The sequence below is a fragment of the Gobius niger genome (assembly GCF_951799975.1).
Source record: "Gobius niger genome assembly, chromosome: 20".
NCBI lineage: Eukaryota > Metazoa > Chordata > Actinopteri > Gobiiformes > Gobiidae > Gobius > Gobius niger.
The window spans coordinates 13,292,045-13,311,855 of NC_136871.1; the positions used below are offsets into that span (position 1 = coordinate 13,292,045).

Here is a 19,811-nt window from a genome sequence, read left to right on the forward strand (position 1 = left end):
ACTTTATTTATTTAACCTCTTACCCCCTGCCTTAACCGAGCATTTTTTCTCTAGTTTGACTTTACCCAAATCTAAAGCTTCTCGATTGGACTTTACAGCCTGTATGCGTAACACCTCATTTGAAAACTAAGACCTACAAAACTGATCATACCTTTTTGTTGTTGTGCTGTTGCTGCATGTCGTGTTTTGATCTCTTTTTAGTCGTGTTTTTGTCGCTTCTTTATTGTGATATTGTTGCTTTTTCCACACTCTTTTGTTGCTTCTTTGTTGCGTCTTTGTGACTTATTTGTCGCTCTTCTGTGGCCTTTTTTGTGTGCTTTTTTATCACTTTTAAATTGTGTTTGTCTTGCATTTTTATCCTCGTTTTTGCCACTAATTTGGCGCTTTTTTCAAGAAGCTTTTCGATTTAGATTTAGAAGCCGAACTGAAGAAAATAGGCTCGGTTCAGGTGGGGGTTTAGAGTTTAATTAAAGATCATTCATTTCATGCTTTAGTGAGGCATTTACAGCGGCATGTTGGGACAATGATTTCGACTGGCCCATTTGCCAAGGGTGTTAGCCTTTTAAGTCAAAGTGTGTATAGCATTGGCCCTGCTGATAACACTTTCTCTTTTCACATGGGCCGCTGCACACATAGTCTGAGCCTGATACGTCTCCGCAGTTAGCACCAAGTTATGTCGATAAAACAATATTTTGCAGCCACTTTCTCTTCATTGAACGCTAAATGCTTTTATTATGTTTTTGCACACACATCTCTGTCTCCGCTGGATTGGACGGCACCAACTTAAACTAACACAGACGGGTGTTCAGCTTCGACGCCCAAAAGCACCACAGCACACGTCTCTCCCGATTACCCAGCATGCCATTGGACATTTAAGTTAGACCTTTGTCTGGTTTGGCAATGATTTATGCTTAGACATAATGTAGTCCAATTTTATACCCGCTTTGGTCCTGATTTCTGTCTTGATCTAGTCCTGGTGACACCTGAAAGGTTGAATATCTTATGACAGGGGTAGGAAACGTCAGGCCTGGGGGCCAAACCCGGCTCTCCAGCACAGAACCTCTGACCCCCAAGATATTTATGTGAAATATTAGTATGCAAATAAGAGATCAAATACCTGTTAAAGTAGTCTAAAAATGCGAGAAATAGTGTCAGTATTTTGAAAATGTCTTGTCAGAACATCCTGCTTGGTCATTATCATAAACAGTAGTTCTCTACTGGTGGGTCGGGACCCAAAACACGGACACATATCAGTGGGTCGTGAGTCTATAGGGAACTTTTATTCAATATTGTCCATCTGAAACTGCATGGAAACACCAACTGTGTGTTAAAATGAATGTTATTGGGGTGTTTTGGTGATAATTTCAGTCTTAAAGGGAAATCTACTGCTTGTTCAACAAAACCTTGTGTGGAAAACACAATGTTTTATACGATAGATGACAAATTACAGCTTTATTTGGGTCCTCGGCTCGTTGTTATTAATTTATGGATTAAAGCAGTACTAAGTAACTCTTCCCCCTAGAGGCCATGAGCGCAACTGCAGGTGTCGTAGCAAGTTACGATTTTTTAACTTATTAATTGTCTTGGAGAGTAAATACTACGCCGACAGGAAAGGCGAAGGGGGAGAGGGTTACTGTGCATCCAATTATACAATGGAAATATTTTTTTTCACTCAAACTTTGCTGTAAATACTGTTTAAAGTGACGTTAGCCCGCAGTTAGCTTTGCCCGTTAGCCTGTTAGCTTCTTCTTCGTGATTTCATTAGTGTGTATTGCTTGCTCCGGTCCGGTGGCAGTCAAGTTGCAAACATGGTTTTCTGGTCAGAGACACCAGCGGGAGATGAAAGACCCTCCAATCATCCCATAAACACTTGTATTACCCCCACAGGGACTATGAAAAGGATTTATTAAGGTATACACGTTACTTATACTGCTTTAAACATTTCAAATGGAAACGGCTTAGAAGTAATGTTAAATTGCATTTTCTTTTGTGACATTGAATAGATTTTGTCTACCCTGCAATAATGTCTCATTTTTTGTGGATAAGTGGCAGTGCTTTTGTTCACTTCTTGGCTGAACACCTTTGCTCTAGTAAAAATCCCTGTAGAGGGCTGGCTTAATCCCATCAATCTAATTCTTTTGTAATGCTCACCCTGGAGCGGGAGCAAGTCCTGATTAAATAGATTAGCATCAGTCTGTGTTGAATTTTAAATAAGTGTCAAATATATAGAACTTTTTTTTTTTTTTTTTTACAGCCATTGAATTCTTGAGACATATCAAGGTCATTGTAGTTTTTTTTTTAACCAAAGAACATTCCACAGAATCTCTTTTCCAGGGGAGTCCTAGCCCCAAATGGGGATCCTGTTGTACCTGTTTTTAGTGGTGGAGATACCGGAGGCTACCACTGTGCCATTATGGACATACGGTGACTCTTTAATGAAAAGATTTACAAGGCTATAAAGGCACATGTGTTGTTTTCACTCTAAATGGAGCCCTCAACATTCTGCACTGAGTGTCAAATCAAATAATAACAATGCAGACTTGACACTCATTGGACTTATATTGCTATGTCGCCATGATGGAACGGTCCCGCTGCCTGCATACCCTCTATTTACTCTTTTTCCTGGGCATCAATAAACAGTAGTAGCATAATAAATCATAGGAGGTCCATGCAGTTCGATCGTATTAAAACGTTTTTGCATATTCTTCTTTTTCAGGTGTTGTATTTCTGAAGAGCAGCGGAAAAAACCCACACAAAGGTGACACGTACGTGATCTTGGAGCTCCCCACCAACAGGGGGCAGCGGCAGGCATGCACGACTCCACCTCTGACACCAAGATGGCCAAGCAGGTCAGTCAATGAAATTATTAATCTTAAAGTTTTAAACATGGATGGAGTAGTGGTAGTAGTAGTAGTAGTTGTAGTTGTAGTTGTAGTAGTAGTAGTAGTAGTAGTAGTAGTAGAAGTAGTAGTAGTAGTAGTAGTAGTAGTAGTAGTAGTAGTAGTAGTAGTAGTAGCATGAAACGTAATGCATAAACCGTCTACAATAAAGAAACATTTGAATAATATTGATCTATAATAACACTCAAGATAGGACGTTACCATGGTAATGCAATAGAAGTAGCACCCAGCATTGGCTTTTGTGATGCTCAAAGACACATTTTGAGTAGAATGGGGCATCATGTTCCTATTTCAGTAAATAATACGCTAATGAAGACAAATGTACTTTACTATGTTATTAAACAAGATGACCTCTGACATATTTATGTTTTAGCTTTCATTCAATTAAATGTTAAGCCCTCTTTTCACATTACATTCAATTAGAATTTGGTTGATCAGACAACGGCAAGATAACCACCACATTTGCCTCACAGTGGTTGCCAGTTCCTACCAATGGCCACTGGTTGCACTGCTTTATGACCGCAACGCTAGGGGCCGACATTGCTCATTGCTGTAGTACCTCCATACATGGGTGGCAAAACAAGCTAGTTTTCCATTAGAAAGCATTACACTTTCCTATGATGACGCTGGGTGAGGCATAATTAAAGGGACCGGACGGGTTTTTGTAAGAAACATTTTAGAAATCTGTGCCTAACAGGTTCCTACATAGACTGTAGAAGATAAGATAGGACTGAGAACAGCATGGACTAAGGGCCTGGGCTACCTGAAGCTCATTCATGCTACCAATTTAACTGCGTTTTTAGAGCCAGCTAATATATTTAACAAAATTAGCGAGAGGGAAAAAAGTAGGATGATATTGCGCATGTTAAGACAAACACGTGGAGGTGAGAATGACAAGCCTATGTTCAAAAATAACTTTGAGAAGGACAGGAACATTTTAATGGATTGTCAATTACAGCAAGGAACTTCCGGTGCCTGTCCCCATTTCCTATGGGGCTTCCTGCAGCTAATGGCGATGCTACGTCCATATTCTTTACAGTCAATGATTTGCTGTTAAGAGTTTTATTATAGATCTGTGGAGCCTTCTGTCCACTCAATCTCTCTTCTTTCCTCAGGAGCAGAACTCGAAACATATGGATGATCATAAAGAAACAGACAACATGTCAGAGAAGACGTCCCCGAGCAAGAACCTCAAGTCTCCGCAGAAAGGCTCCAAACGCCTCAAAATGGCCCCATTCAAAGTGGCCCTTCTGGACTCCTCGGAGTTTGAATCAGAAATTGAGGTATGCAAAGCCATGGTTGAACTGGATTATGCAGTTGCAGAGGTTTTGATGTGCTTTGACCAGAGAGGTGGAAATAACAAGTTTGTAATTCTCTTTGTTGATGCCTTCTCCCATGGGCATGTTCCGGAGAATGCGGAGGGCCAGTGTCATGCTGCGAGCTCACTAAAGCAATGCCACACCACGTCGTACAACAGCCCGAGGCACTTTATAGTCTCCATAATACATCAGAATCAGTTTGTGCGCTGTCCCTTTTATCACTGTGAAAGTGTGATCTACGCACTCCTTCAAAATGAATGCCACTGTGTACTGGTGTCAGAACCAAGAACCCTATACAATGCAAAAAAAATAAAAAAATAAACAGGAAATATACAAAGATGGAAATAAAAGAGACAAATTCAAAACATTGTACCAAATTTAAGGCAAATGGACCAACTTCAAGAATTTTTTTAACTTATTTTCGTAGAGATTTGGGCTTCATTTTGCTGCTGCTTCAAATGTGTATAATTAGTTTATTCATCTGAACATGTTTTGACATAGGGGTGACATATACCAAGTATTTGCTCATGTGCCAAAAGAGTAGCAAGTGAAAATACTGTAAGACATGAGATTTCAGTTGGTAAATTGGGTGCAACGTGCTGACAAATAGTTAAACTCTACTTTCTAGCTTGCACTTGCTATTTAGCCTATGAGAATGAGGAAACTTTATTAGTCCCGTGATATGTCCTGCTAAATGACCCGTGGTACTATATTGAACTTTGTGGCTTAGTTGTATTACACACAGACCAGTATGAGAGCATGCAAATCTCTAAGAAATAAAGGCCTTTTCCAGTGGCGACTGGTGATGTAAACTCTAGGTGGGGCATTTGCAAAAATGTTTCTACTTTCAGATCTACTAAACGCCTTTACCGCCACTAGTCAGACTAAAAAGAAGCATGTAACCATATCAAACACCCACAGAACAAGCATTACAGACAATGCTTTGTTCCCAGAGCACCAGACCTGTAACAAGGCAAAAGTTTACTATAGACTATACAATTTAAACAGCAGATGACTAAAAAAAAGTGTAGTACGGTACGTGCGTTTACCCTCAGCACAATAATATGAGAGGTTAAAGGAGTCGTTTTTTTCCTGCTAAGGTTAACAACAGCGCTGAACCCGGACAGCGGTGAACCGTGGTGTAAACATGGACTCACCTGTAGCATTGAGGAGCATCGCGTCCTTCTGTTTGAAACTCCATGAAGACATGGCAGCTTCCCCACTACAAGTGTCGCCAGCGAAAAGTTGCGAGGAGTCGTCCAAAAAAAAGAATATCCGAGTAATCCACTGATGTTTACTAGTTTCCCAGCTAGTGTTTACAGAGATCGTGTGCAATTTAAGTGAAAGTAACCAATGAGGAGTCTTCAGCATGGTGTGCGTGCTCTGTGATTGGGCACGGGGCTAAAGCTGACTCAGTACCGGAGCCTGAGAAACCAGTTCAAATACCTTTTGTGGTAAAAATCATGATCAGATGTATAACATTACAATGATTATACACAGTAATGACATTGGGCAATTAGTTAGGATATCAAATTAACTATAATAGATGAAAAATACAACTTCTTTCTTCTTTCTCTTGTCAAAAAATGACAGTAGGATCTTAGCCCACCTAGCCTTGATACCAGCCGTCCCTGGCCTTTTCACTTTTCACACATTTCAATAGGTGATTCTATTGTCTCATCCAAATCCGAGCCATTATCGCAGATTCTGACAAGAAGCTGTTAAACGTGGATCAGTTTTTCTTCACGAAAGAGCCCTTCGATGATGTTCCGCAGAAAATCACACACATACAATAGCAACATATAAATGTATACAGATTCCAACAACAACAACCCACTCTGTTAATCTCGGCATCCGAGTGCCCTGTCAGTCTCCTCTCTCTGATCTGATCCTGACTTTGATGTAGACTATTCATTACTCATTCCTATCCATGCCGTCACTCTCAAAGAGAACCTCAACATCCGAAACTCTGATGCCTTATTTAACCCTGTTCTCACACTAAGTAATAAACAGGAATATTTGAGGGGATCATATATAGACTGTGGGGTGTCAGACTTAAATATTTAAATGACTGTAAACTGGAGTGAACCTATATCAAAGGACCTAGTTAATATGCTGTCTAAATGAACTGTACTCTACAACACATTTTGAATAGAACACCTTTGTGCTCCATTGGAAATACTAAAAATCTAAATGGTGCTTTGTTTCATTAATCTACAGAAATTGTATTTACCTAATTAATTGTTATTTTGTGATAAAGAAAGAAAGTTCGGTAGCCAGGCTTACACCTTACGTCTTGCAGGAGAGAAATCTTGGTGTTAGTGCACTGCTGTGATGCTGCAGGGGGTGCACCTAAGGGGGAAAGAGTTGAGGCTTTCAGACCCATGTAAGTGTCAAGCACAAGGAGTGTGGAAAGTTACACACACACAGCAGCACCTCTTCAAGACAAAAAGTACTATTTCGAACTAAAACCACACAGCCAGTTTTGTTTGTTGTAGCAGTCTCATTTCTTGCTGTTTGAGAAAGACATTCATGCTCCCCCTACCTTCACTTACCCAGCTGCTGTCTGCTTAGATAACATTTTAATTGCTGCACCTTCATTTAGGTGTGCATAAGTCAAAGGAAACATTTCACCCGAGCCTTGAGATAAAGCCTTGGGAAATAATAAAACATACCAGCATAGCAGTGCTTCTGTTTCCCTGGTAACCGCTTGCTTCGTCTTCGCTGTTGGCTCATTGAGTCAAGCACCATATGTGTCTCTTTTACTTGTTGACTTGTTGAGCCATTACAGCAGTAAATGACAACAGTCAAAATCTCCATTGGTTCTTTAGCGCATTAGTATTAGACCTTTTAAGCTCTCTACTCGTCCTTAAAGGGGCTAGATGCAAGTTGGCCATTTTATACTCACTACTGCCACCTCAGGTCATACACGTAGCTCACCCATGACGGCACTTCAGACCCGAAGTAACAACTTTTTGAGTGACAGTGCAGGATTTTAAAGGCAGTTGTGGTGAACAGGTCTGGGCTCATTCTACACATTAGGACATTGCCGGAACATGTAGGGGGAGAAAAATACATATACATACCATTTTAAACTCTGTATAGTCCCTTTAACTTGCTTATAGCTCAGGTTTGCAGAGTCTGGATTTTTACATTTGAATATGCCATAGCCCGAGATGGTTGTAACATGTCAGTGGTGTGCTTTGGTTCTTGCAGAGATGTTTTAAAAATCTATTCTTTGAGCGACAGGAAGCCAGTGCATAGACCTGAGCACTGGACTAATATGGTTGCATTTCCTGTTTTTTTGTCAGAACTCGCGCATAAGAAATATGTTTGGTGATGCTTGTTACATTTTGACTTTTACGACAGTTCATGTCCAAACTTGTGGTGGGACTAGATTAGAATGTTTTAATTGAGTCAATTATGGCCTTTGCAATTAATAAATCGTAATGAATCGCATTTAAGCATCAAGAGCTGCATTTTTTTTTTAGAGGTGTATTTTCGATGCTTCTTCGTGTTCTCCAACATTTTAACTTATTTGAAGTGGAGATGTGAGGCCTGTGTGGTCATTTCAAACACTTCAAAGGCAGCAGCAGTTTGATTCATTTTGGAGAATAATAAAATACGATTTAAAATTAGATTTTGATTTGATATAAGTTTATATTGGCTTAACTGTGGGAATAAACAAGTTTGTCAGTAAACGTGTTGCAGGAAAAAGGAAACTGAAAAGGTGTCTGTACAGCTAAAGTAAAGTGTGATTCATTTTGCTGACGATTTTTAATCACACTAAACCTTTACTAACTTGAATCATAATTAATCGGAAAAAAGTCCCGGCCCTCTTCCACATTCCTAACATACGACGCAGGGTGGGGATGAGTGCATCAGTGGGTCCCGAAAAAGTGATGATGAGGTGCTCTTTGAAGATAAAAAACGGCAAAACATAGATGAAAAGAAAATGTAATGTCCGAGGCTTGTCTGATAAGGTTTAAAGTCCTTTATTTAGGTGGCATCTCTTGCTAAATAAAGGACTTTTAACCTTGGACATTACATTTTCTTTTCATCTACATTCCTAACATACTTGTAGCACAAGGACAAGTTTATCGGCACATTTCACGTTTCAGGGTCACTGTTACAGAATTGCTTGAAAACTAGCCTTAAAGTTCATGAAATTTATGTTGATTGTATTTGGATGCACATGGTTTACAATATACTAAGGGACAAAACAAATTTCATTCCACTACAACGAAAAAGAAAAACATGTATAGGTATAAATTTAAAGCCATTTAGAGATTTCTAGCTGAATGGGTGCAGTCGGTGGCAAAACTCCAACTGGACAGTTTCATTGTCTGGAACTGAGAAAACAATGGAAACAATGTAGCTATAAACAGGTGCCTAATGGACCATAATGTGCTTTCTGGCTGTAATTAAAGCTGCGATCATAGTATAGGACTGAGTCTCATCACAAATGTGTCTCTGCCTCACTCTGTCTGTCTCTGTTCTTTGGCAGAAGCACTCCAAAGGCCAAGCGCTGGTGGACCTGATCTGTGAGCACCTCAACCTCCTGGAGAAGGACTACTTTGGCCTGACCTTTGCCGACTGCGACACTCAGAAGGTCAGTGGGTCATGTGCAGCGATGAGCCCGGGCTTTCTCCGTGTGGATTTGTGGCTTGCAGAGAAAATATGATGCCACTCACATACTAACTGTGACAACACCTACGCTCTTAAAGCACTTGGGGCGCGGTGGAGAGAGCACGTATTAACATGTGCTGTATTCAGTCATGTTTCTGAAGCATGGGAGCCGTTTGAAAACCAGCACTGCAGTGGGACCATCGGTATACTTTCTCTCTCTCAGAACAGTGTGTAACTCACAGTGGGCTAAATACAGCAGTTTGGCAACCTGTGAGTGTGTGTCGTCATGTAATGGCTGTGTAAAAGTTTGTGAGGCTGCAGTGCTATGGACAACAAGAGATGAGTAGAGAGAGACTGCGAAGGGGAGGGAGCAGCTCTCTTGGTGGTGCTGGTCCGGTGAAAGCGACTGGTGTTCTGATGTAGGCTATGTAACATATAATTGCTCTAGGCTGTGCTGATTCTGATAACAGGCTAGAACTGTGTGTGTTTCGGTGTTTTCCTGTTTGTACGACTGTGAAAACGCATTTTCCCTCGGGGCCAGTAAACTAACTAACTAACTACTGCAACTCCAGATCAAATGTGAAAAAGTACGGCCCCCTGATTGTGAAAATAAAGTTAAAAAGACAATGTTTCATTGGTTGTAACAAGCCTTCTAATTGGAGTATTTGGCATTTTCTCATCGCTGATGTTTTGTTTGACCAGTTGCCTTTTGATCTGTAACGATTTGAGGTCCAAGTGAGGATGACTCTGACTAACAAAGTCCAAGTGAGGATGACTCTGACAAACAAAGTCCAAGTGAGGATGACTCTGACAATGTCCAAGTGAGGATGACTCTGACTAACAAGGTCCACGTGACGATGACTCTGACAAACAAAGTCCAAGTGAGGATGACTCTGACTAACAAAGTCCAAGTGAGGATGACTCTGACTAACAAAGTCCAAGTGAGGATGAATCTGACAAACAAAGTCCAAGTGAGGATGACTCTGACAATGTCCAAGCGAAGATGACTCTGACAATGTCCAAGTGAGGATGACTCTGACAATGTCCAAGCGAAGATGACTCTGACAATGTCCAAGCGAAGATGACTCTGACTAACAAAGTCCAAGTGAGGATGACTCTGACAATGTCCAAGTGAGGATGACTCTGACAATGTCCAAGCGAAGATGACTCTGACTAACAAAGTCCAAGTGAGGATGACTCTGACAAAGTCCAAGTGAGGATGACTCTGACAATGTCCAAGTGAGGATGACTCTGACAATGTCCAAGCGAAGATGACTCTGACTAACAAGGTCCACGTGAGGATGACTCTGACAAACAATGTCCAAGTGAGGATGACTCTGACAAACAAAGTCCAAGTGAGGATGACTCTGACAATGTCCAAGTGAGGATGACTCTGACATTTGTCATCTTCACATGCGTTCACTTTGTTAGTCATCTTCGCCTGGACTTTTGACTAGAATGACTAAAGCATTCTGAGGATGAGGATGTCCTACAATGTACACCGTACTACGATAGGCCAGTCTAACTTTTTTTTAAATTGCTTTTGTGTTGCGTTTTGTAACATATTCTTGCCACATTTTCATCGCTTTTTGTCACTTTCATACTGTTATTGCAACTTTTTATCATCTTTTGTGTTTTTTTTGTTGTGTTTTCGTCACACATTTTTGTCACTATTCTGTTTCCCTTTTGTTGTCCCTGTCGCTTTTTTGTCACTTTTCATTGTTTTTTCGTCGCTCTTTTGTTGCATTTTCATCCTCGTTTTCAACTCATTTTTGTTGCCATTTGGACACTTTGTTAAAGAAGCTTTTAGATTTGGATAAACTGGAGACAACATGCTCGGTTCAGGTGGGAGTTAAGAGGTTAACATATTTGCTTGTCTCTGTCAGTGACGTTTGACTGTTTTGTTAACTCACCTTTCAGAACATGCTCCTCCGTGTTGTTGAGTCAATAGACACAATCTTCCAATAGTTAGTAGAGTTAAGTCTGCTGCTTTGATCAGTGAGACAGAGGAACACACCTGTGCATATCAGGGAGTAGCTGGAGCCTGCTGCCTGAGGTTATCACCAAACAGCACGGGGATTTCAAATGTCGCGTCAGATGCCCTTTTCTCTGTCTCTGCCAAATCATTGTTTGATCTGCACACTATGAGGAAACATTCTGCCTCTGTGATGGCATTATGGAGTTCAACTCAAGCCAAAGTAGTAGAAACAAAGCATTTAAAAGGTAGTTGTCTAGTTTCTTTAATCCAGATGGTAACTACTTAAAAAAGCATTTGTGACTCACCTGGACGAGTCACATTTTCAACTGGAAATTCTCTATATGCAGCGAAAAACATAACTCAGGCTCGATAATGAAGTGTACTTTGGCCTTGATTTAAGCTTGATTCCTGGGGCCGATATCCACTTGCGCCTAATTAGAGTCTTTAGCTGCCAGATTAAATCGTGGCGCAATCTCTGTATTCGCGTATTAGTGTGGGTGTGCGGAGGAGAACAGTGTGCTGACATGCCAAAGGAGAGCAGCCTGCTTCCGGACAGGACCTGATTAATTGATGTGACTTCACCAACACCACTGGGCGAGCAGATGTTTTCAGGCTTTAACTCTAACACTGCTCTCTGGGTCACAGGCAGCTTAGTAAAGACCTGCCTGTGCTTACATTTGAATCCCCAAAGTAAAGCTGGGTACACGTAGCTTAAAGATCACGTAGCTTCCTTGATATTCGTCGGTAATGTCATTAAATTTTAGTGAGTAAAAACACACACAGCTGGTGTTATTGTTTCACGTTAATAATTTCTTTGTTTATAGCATATGGCCTGCACTGTTGAAAAGACACATCACAACGGTGCATAAAGAAACAGACTATTTGCATAATCTGATGCTTTTGATGAAGCCCTGATTAACGGTATGAGCGGCACATTATACTGCATGGTTCTCTGTGAAGTAGAGTCTAGTACAGTGTTCCTCACCTCATGGTCACTCAACAGTTATTGCAGGTCTGAGGTCTGTTATACAATTTTAAGACTGTATTATAGTCCAGTGCAATGTGATAATTAGGTGAAAACATGAAAACATATTTTGCATTTCTTGTAATACCATGTAAAGTATATTTCATGTTACACAGAGAGAAGATAAACCTTTTCAGAATGGCAGCTGTCAGATTCATTGCAAAACAGCATTTTACAAGTAGTGTACAGGTTTAAAAGCTGTTTGCAACATATTGAGAATATGTAAAGTTTTAGTGTTACATTATGTATTCCTGGCACAACAAAACTGCTGCCCATGCTGGCAGAAGGCTTCACTTGATAAAATGGGTGTAAGAAGCAGATGCTTAAGTGAAATGTGGTTGCATGTTGAGCAGCTCAGCAGGTGGGAGCTTACTTCTCTTATTTAACCATATGGAGGGGCTTTCATCAAAAACGCTGACGCACATTATAGGCCAATGTGATGCCAGGGTGTGCAGGACCATGTTTCTGACTGCCCTCTGCGGTTTCTGCCTTCTGTCTTCCAGAACTGGTTGGACCCCTCCAAGGAGATCAAGAAGCAGATGCGCAGTGAGTGTCTCTTCCAAGTAGCTGATTTGGATAAATATTTTCATTATTAGTTGTTTGTTGTCACACATTTGGTAAACCACACTTCCATCATGATTCATAATTACCGGCACATTTTTATTGCTAACTCCCTCAGCTACGACAGACCAACATCAGCTGGGAGGTGTAATTTTTATGACTGTTATTTGTTACTATTTACAGACTCTCCTTGGCTCTTTGCCTTTGCTGTCAAGTTCTACCCTCCGGACCCCTCACAGCTCACTGAAGACATCACAAGGTCTTTATGCTACACTTCATCAAGCGACCGTAAAACTTAAGCAGATGCTTCTGCTTTATATTGAAGGTGATGAAGATTCAGTCCACCGAGCCCCATAAAGATCTTATAGTATATGATATTCCAACAGTACATGCTTTATTTACTATCTCATTAACTTTATGTTATAACAAGAAAGATGGCATTAGTAGTTGCAAGAACAGCAGCAATATTAAGTAGGAATAAAAATGCCACATAACAAGATATAGCAGAATACTGACATTTTAATATTTACAGTGAGATGAAACAATTATGCAGCCCTTATCTTGTACTTTTTCATTCATGCAAAGACAATAATCTACTGTAATATTTGTGTAATTACCAAATTGCATTTAGTTTGTTTTGTTATGCCCCTGTCAAAGCAGCTCAGATGACTGTGGTTAAGGTGGATTAGCAGAGAGATGTTTCTGCCTGTTGTGGATTAGCTGTCTCCTGTTGGAGCGTGCCTGTCAGAGGCCAACTCTGTGCTTTGTGTGTGTGACAGGTACTACCTGTGTCTACAGCTGAGGGATGACATGCTGTCGGGCCGTCTGCCCTGCTCATTCGTCACTCACGCCTTGCTGGGCTCCTACACAGTGCAGGCTGAGCTGGGGGACTACGATCATGACGACCACGGCTCGGACTACGTCAGCGACTTCCGCTTTGCCCCGAACCAGAGCCGAGACCTGGAGGAGAGGATTATGGAGCTGCATCGCAATTACAAGTACTGACATTTCCACTCATTCAACTCACAGATATGGATCAAGTCTGTCTTTGCCGAATGCAATCAAATACCATCAGTAGTTTACCCAGAAACTGATGATGCTGCGTTGATGTAGTAAAATTGGGTTTTAGGTCAAACATGTCTGGTGTAGGCTCTCAGTTGTACAGGAGTTGTCCATCTTCAAAGAAGGTTCTTGAGTCATCTTCCATATTCTGTTGAAGTGTTGAATGTTTCACCTCATCCAAAAGGCTTCGTCAGCACACTAGGTTTCAGCTCAGTTCAGACAAAGACCACAGGAAGGAGTTTCACTTGGCTAAGTCCCTCCCCTCTAGTAACAGCTCCTCTCACCCGTCGGTAAACGTCTTTGTAATTAAGAATCTTTGTAGTTCTAAGTCCTAACAACGTACCTCACATCTAAGTTTCAGTCTGAACGGTCCTGATCTCAGCTGATCACTGCCTTTACCTGCCTATTGTTCTGTCCTTGGCTGAGTTGCAGCACCACTACCACAACAGAGCTCTGCAGATCTGGGCTGTAAGAGGTTACTGGAGACAAGTGATTTCACAGAGGCGAAACGGTCAACACTTCAACTACAGAGTACAGAAGATGACTCAAGATTTTTGTCAGCCACTTGCCCGCAGCACAACAGAACTACAGATGACAGATGTTACCATTGAATTGCATTTACTTGTACAAACTCTTGAGATAATGTTGAACATTTTCATTGAAACGATGGATGTGTGACATTACACTGCCATCCGTCAACTGCACAGACCCATTATAAGGCTGTCTAGAATGAAACAGCTTTCATAACACGCTGATTCTGCCTCAAACATTGGCAAACATCCAAACATGTTGTTTCAGGGGATGGGCGGAAGCAAACTGAAATTCAATCTATTACGCAACTCTGCCCCCATGGATGCTGTATAATTTGAAAAGGCCTGTCAATTTAGCGTATCGAGTTGATTGATATCTTGCTCACAGGGGGATGACTCCAGCAGAGGCTGAGATGAACTTTTTGGAAAACGCAAAGAAGCTGTCTATGTACGGGGTAGACCTCCATCACGCCAAGGTACTGCCTCTCCACGGCAATTACATTACGCTAACTGCATTACGTGATCTCATTTGGTCTGACGATAATGACTCTCCAGGATTCAGAGGGGATTGAAATAATGCTGGGAGTATGTGCCAATGGCCTGCTGATTTACCGCGACAGACTGAGGATCAATCGTTTTGCCTGGCCCAAGATCCTCAAGATCTCCTACAAGAGGAGCAACTTCTACATCAAGATCCGGCCCGGGGAGGTAAAAACAATGCCTTTGTATTTTCAAAAGTGCAATGAATTGTTTCTGTGTGAGGAAAAAAATCAATAGGCCTATGTGGAGGTAATTCCCAAAGAAAGAAAGCAAAAAGGAAAACACAGTGCTACTATACTATTGCACAAAACCAAACATAGTATCCAACATTAATAAATCCAACAAAATAAATCCAACATTAATATCTACAATGACTTGGCTTCGTGCAATGCAATGACGGAGTAAATTTGTTTAAAACTGCCCAACAGCACTTGCAAAGCTGATTAAACCACAAACTTTCCCCAGAGGATCCTCAGAGGAAGACTGCTTATGTAATTGCAGTTTTTAAAGTGTGACTTCCCATAACAGCAATTTAGCAACTTCATTTGAATCTCCTGCTAAAATAAGAACAGATATGAGGCCTAAAATATTTTGTACACATAATTATTTAAAATAAGCGTTCAATGTATGGAAAAATGAATGTGATTATTTAGGTGAGACAAGCATTACTAAAGAAAGTCTAGAGTAAATGTAATAATTCTGATTTGATGCTTAAAAGGTGATTTAAAGAGCATTGTACAAAAGGGCAGGTTAAAATCAGCATAATACCATTATTTTGAATAGGGCTCAGCTGCCATTGGAACCGGAAATAGAGTGATCACTTTACAAGAGATTAGGATCCTCACTCTGCTGCTTTATGAACATAGTCCTGCCCAACCAGCCATTGACACCACAAGCTTTAGTGTGTGAGAAAACAGAAAGAAAGAATGAAATGTAAACACTTTTTTTGTAGCTGCATAAATGTTTGGAGATCAGTGGGTGAGATTAAATAGCCTTCGTCTTTGGGCATTGAATACTCAATGAAACAGCGGAAAAAAGAAATGGTAAAATCCTTTGGAGGAAAAAAATGACGTTAAGTAAGAAAAATGTGCTTTGAGCCTTTCAATTTACAGTTCCCCATTTATATCTATGAAGAAACATTGACTCACTGCAATATTCAAATTAGTTAAGTTATTATGAATATTATGCATTAATTCGTTCATTGAACTGGCCCAAAATCTGAAAATTGAGAACCCGAGTCCTGCCTGCAGTGTCTCCGCTAGTGCTCGGTACCAGGGAGCCCCCTGCTCTGTGCTGCGTACTCCACACTCCGCTCCTCTGTTTGCTCCCTGCTGGGGCTCAGTGACACACAGACACACTGAGACTGTGATCAACCAAAGAAAGGGGCCTTTAATGGAGCCGCTGCAGCTGCACTGTCAGCCACAATGCTCCCAAAACGAGTCAAAATATTGAGTTCAGAGATATTTTTATCTTTCTCACTGTCATGCTTGAATACTGTGCTTTATTTTGGTCAGGTTTTTCAATCGCGTTTCTCCTCTAAAGTCGATCTGCAAATCTGCAAGTTCAAAGCCGATCAGAGCTGCAATAGTTTTGTTGAATCAAAATCAAAGCACGAAGGCTGCATATAATATCTGTTTAATCTAATATATCTCTAATATCTAAAAACATACAATGACAACGCTTTCAATCTGAACACCACATTCACACAGACTTTGTGGGTGAAGCTTCTTGCCCAATGACACAACAACAGTCTGCACCTGTGTCAACCCACTCGACCATTTGAGCCACTGTCGCCCCAAATCATGAAAGCAACGGCTGTGTGCGTTTCAGTCTACAGTTGACTTTTCTTATCTTCCTAGTACGAGCAGTTTGAGAGCACCATTGGCTTCAAACTGCCGAACCACAGAGCCGCCAAGAGGCTGTGGAAGGTCTGCATCGAGCACCACACGTTCTTCCGGTACGTATCGATCACCGTTTGCTGTTGACTTTCACTTGCACTTTGAAATATCAATTGTTCTACGTGTGCAGCTTAATTAGAGGATGCAGACTGATTGATGCTACCTTTATGCTGCAATTTGATGTACTCGAACATGCGAAAAGAAACAGAAGTTGGGGAAAATTTTGCCGAATGGGGTTAAAGTTAGACTTCCCATTCCACCAGTTAATTATATTTAAGGTTTCATCCATTTTTTTTTCTTTTTTTGTGATGTTATATATTGATATTGCTTTAATCTTTAACTGGAAATAGGCGCAGGATGTTACACAAGGGCAGAAAACAGTGTAGTGCTGGTGCTAAGGTGTGAGAATTTCAGTAAGCAGTAAAATGATGCAGCTGAACTTCCTCTTTCAGTCGAAAATAATGAATTTCACCAAGTAATTCTCATTATTATACTTTAATTTATAACTATATTGAATAGAGCTACAAACCTTTGCCGCACAACAAAAGGCGACACGTTTACTGTGCTCTTTTTTCCCTTCAACCGATAAAACAGCAACACGGGCGTGAAAAAAACCAAGTACAAAGGCTTGTAAACAATAGTTATTCTGTAGCATCCCTGGAGGGTGCAGCCGAGAACTTCTCGCAGCAGTAAAACACAAACGGGTTTTAGAGTTGCTAAAAACAACGGAGGATTCATACCATTTGTCATGCTCGCCGGGTCTGAGCGAGGCGGACTGTCCAGGGCCACGGAATGGTTCACAGAGAATGACAATACTGAGCAAACACACTGCAATGCTGAGTTAAAAAGATGAAGTCGTTACAACATCAAAAATCTGAGGAAGGCACAGATTCACTGAGGTTTATTCTGCACACTTTTCATAATGGTGGTATTCTTTCTTTTACCGACCCCTTGTTACTAGAATACAATTTCCTGTCCCACTGTGTCTGTGTCTTATGTCTAACATAATGTAGTAATGCAGATTGACAACAAAGCTTCCTTCACACCTTATGAAGTCCGTCTCTCTACTAGCGTGACATATGCGTTATCTCCTTTTTACGAGAAACTTGTGCGACAAAAAAAACACATACTTACTTACTTACTTACTTACTTGACGAAGGTTGATCAAAGATACTATGAATGGAATATGACTTAAAGGAACAGGCCACCGTTTTTCCATACTGAGATATGTTCTCCCCTCCTGGAACCGCCACCTTAAAGCGGTGGAGGGATTTGAGAACCCCCGAATGATGCTGGGAGCTCTGTTGTCGGGGGCTTCGTGCCCCTGGTAGGGTCTCCCATGGCAAACAGGTCCTAGGTGACGGGTCAGACAAAGAGCGGTTCAGAAGCCCCTTATGAGAGACCAACAGGCCCGGTTAATCAAGAGGCCGTCCTTCTGTGGACCCACCACCTGCAGGAGGAGCCATAAGGGCTGGTGCAATGTGATTTGGCAGCTTGGACGGCTGCCCCCACGACCCGGCAACGGACATGTGGAAGAAGATGGGTGGATGGATGGATGGATGGATAGATATGTTCTTACCTGAGCTTAGACGAGTTGATGCGTACCTGTCTGGTCTTTGTGTGTGCACTCAGTCACGCAAAAGACCAAAGATATTGTTAGCATTTAGCCTCTCCTCCTCTCCTCTATAGGGGGTGAAGTTAGAAGCGACCAAGCTCTTCCACGTTTCTCCTATTTAAAAACAGTTACGTGAGTAGTTACACCATCCAAGTATAGTTACACAAAATTAAACATGTCGATTTTCTAAGTGGATAAAATGAGGTACTATATTGTAAGGCGTAATAACAACTTGATGAGAACTTTGATTACTGCACGGATGTTGAAGTGCTCCTTTTTTTTTTTTTAAATGATGTGTCTTCATTGTTTTCATAAAATCGATCATGCTCTTCCAGGTTGGTGTCTCCAGAGCCTCCCCCAAAAGGTTTCTTAGTGATGGGTTCAAAGTTTCGGTACAGCGGCAGAACGCAGGCTCAGACCAGACAGGCCAGTGCACTAATAGATCGGCCTGCTCCACATTTCGAGCGCTCCACCAGCAAGAGGTTCCTACTGTCCAGGAGCCTGGATGGAGGTACGGCTTCTATTCTGTTCATTTTCAACCCTTGAACTTTAATTTGAGCTAAGTTCCTGTCAAAAAAGCCTATATTTCGCTTTGATTTTGCCTTGCTTTGCTTTCCAAGTTTGTTATCCCACTTTTTTACAAAACTCCACTCAGTCTCTTTAGTCACGGCTAATCCCTTGTTACGGCAGAGTTCTCGCGGCCCATGTCCTCCATGTGTGAGAACCACGACGGCCTGTCCCGCCACAGCATCGGTGAGCAGCGGCGCCTCCACAGCCCATCCGGGGATGAGCAGGAGACTGAGTTAGAGCACAGTCTGGAGCAGGACGAGGACGACGACAGAGAGCAGGAATCGGCACATGAGCTGGAACAGGACAGCGGAGACGACGGCAACGTGTCGCCCAGCAGGAAGAAAGAAATCAGGGTAATGGGAATCAGAGTCTTTGGCATTGGCATGGTCAGAGTAAAGGGATCTAATGTTTGGTTTGTGGAATGGAGTAGGAAGGATAATGAGCACATATTAGCAAAATGAAAGTAGAAAAAGTAAACAGACTAAGATCTGCATTTAACTTGAATGAGTTAGGAATACAAAATGCACAGTAACTACCGTTGCAAGGTATGGAGAATTCACGTAATGCAAATACAACAGTGCAACAGGTGCACAGCAAAGAACGATAAAGAAGTGATGGCTCAATGATCCGAGCAGAACATTGCAGCCTGATTAATAAGTCATTTCAGAAGATGACATAAGAATTGCACAGATTATGTATCTTTAATTACAGCTACATTTCATGTTTGAACTCCATTTTTGAAGTGATTTGGCCGACCCTTAATTATTTGTGTGGGTGAACGCACCTCACTTGAGTTAATTTGTGCCGACAGAAAGAATGTGGTACGATTGTTTGTCTCACAATTGCTTGTTTCGTAATGGCAGGCTTTTGTTGACCCAGAGAAAGACGTTTGCTTTAAACCATAAACAAAAGTTGAGGCAGTCGAGCGGCAACAGCTCCTATTGAATTCTGACTACTACTCTGTGGGAATGTTTTGACATCACGTGAATACAAGCTTTAGTAATTGTATGTTTCTGTGGTATATACTTTTCTGTTTCTTGTCAACTTGAAGCCTTTAAAGGCTTACTGCAGGTTATCAGACTTTGAGAAAAGGTTGGAGCATCTTAGCCTCATCCTGCAGGGGCTGTTGTGGGGATTTAGCTCTTCTTCTTCTTTTACACTTATTCACTTACATGCTCGGAGGGC

The 19,811-nt window shown here is 41.4% G+C and overlaps 1 protein-coding gene across 2 annotated transcripts in view; it reads left to right on the plus strand.

The window, feature by feature from the left end:
- LOC306979546 (uncharacterized protein) overlaps positions 1–19,811 on the plus strand; it is a 100,937-nt gene that overhangs the window by 65,698 nt on the left and 15,428 nt on the right. For both annotated transcript variants that reach the window (XM_079578521.1, XM_079578522.1), the window contains exons 2-12: positions 2,717–2,849; positions 4,016–4,183; positions 8,727–8,831; positions 12,354–12,396; positions 12,595–12,670; positions 13,191–13,409; positions 14,392–14,479; positions 14,559–14,711; positions 16,403–16,500; positions 18,392–18,567; positions 18,747–18,979. In XM_079578521.1, coding sequence (XP_079434647.1) covers positions 2,811–2,849; positions 4,016–4,183; positions 8,727–8,831; positions 12,354–12,396; positions 12,595–12,670; positions 13,191–13,409; positions 14,392–14,479; positions 14,559–14,711; positions 16,403–16,500; positions 18,392–18,567; positions 18,747–18,979 — 1,398 coding nt within the window. In that variant the 5' untranslated portion in view covers positions 2,717–2,810. The remainder of the gene's footprint in view (positions 1–2,716; positions 2,850–4,015; positions 4,184–8,726; positions 8,832–12,353; positions 12,397–12,594; positions 12,671–13,190; positions 13,410–14,391; positions 14,480–14,558; positions 14,712–16,402; positions 16,501–18,391; positions 18,568–18,746; positions 18,980–19,811) is intronic.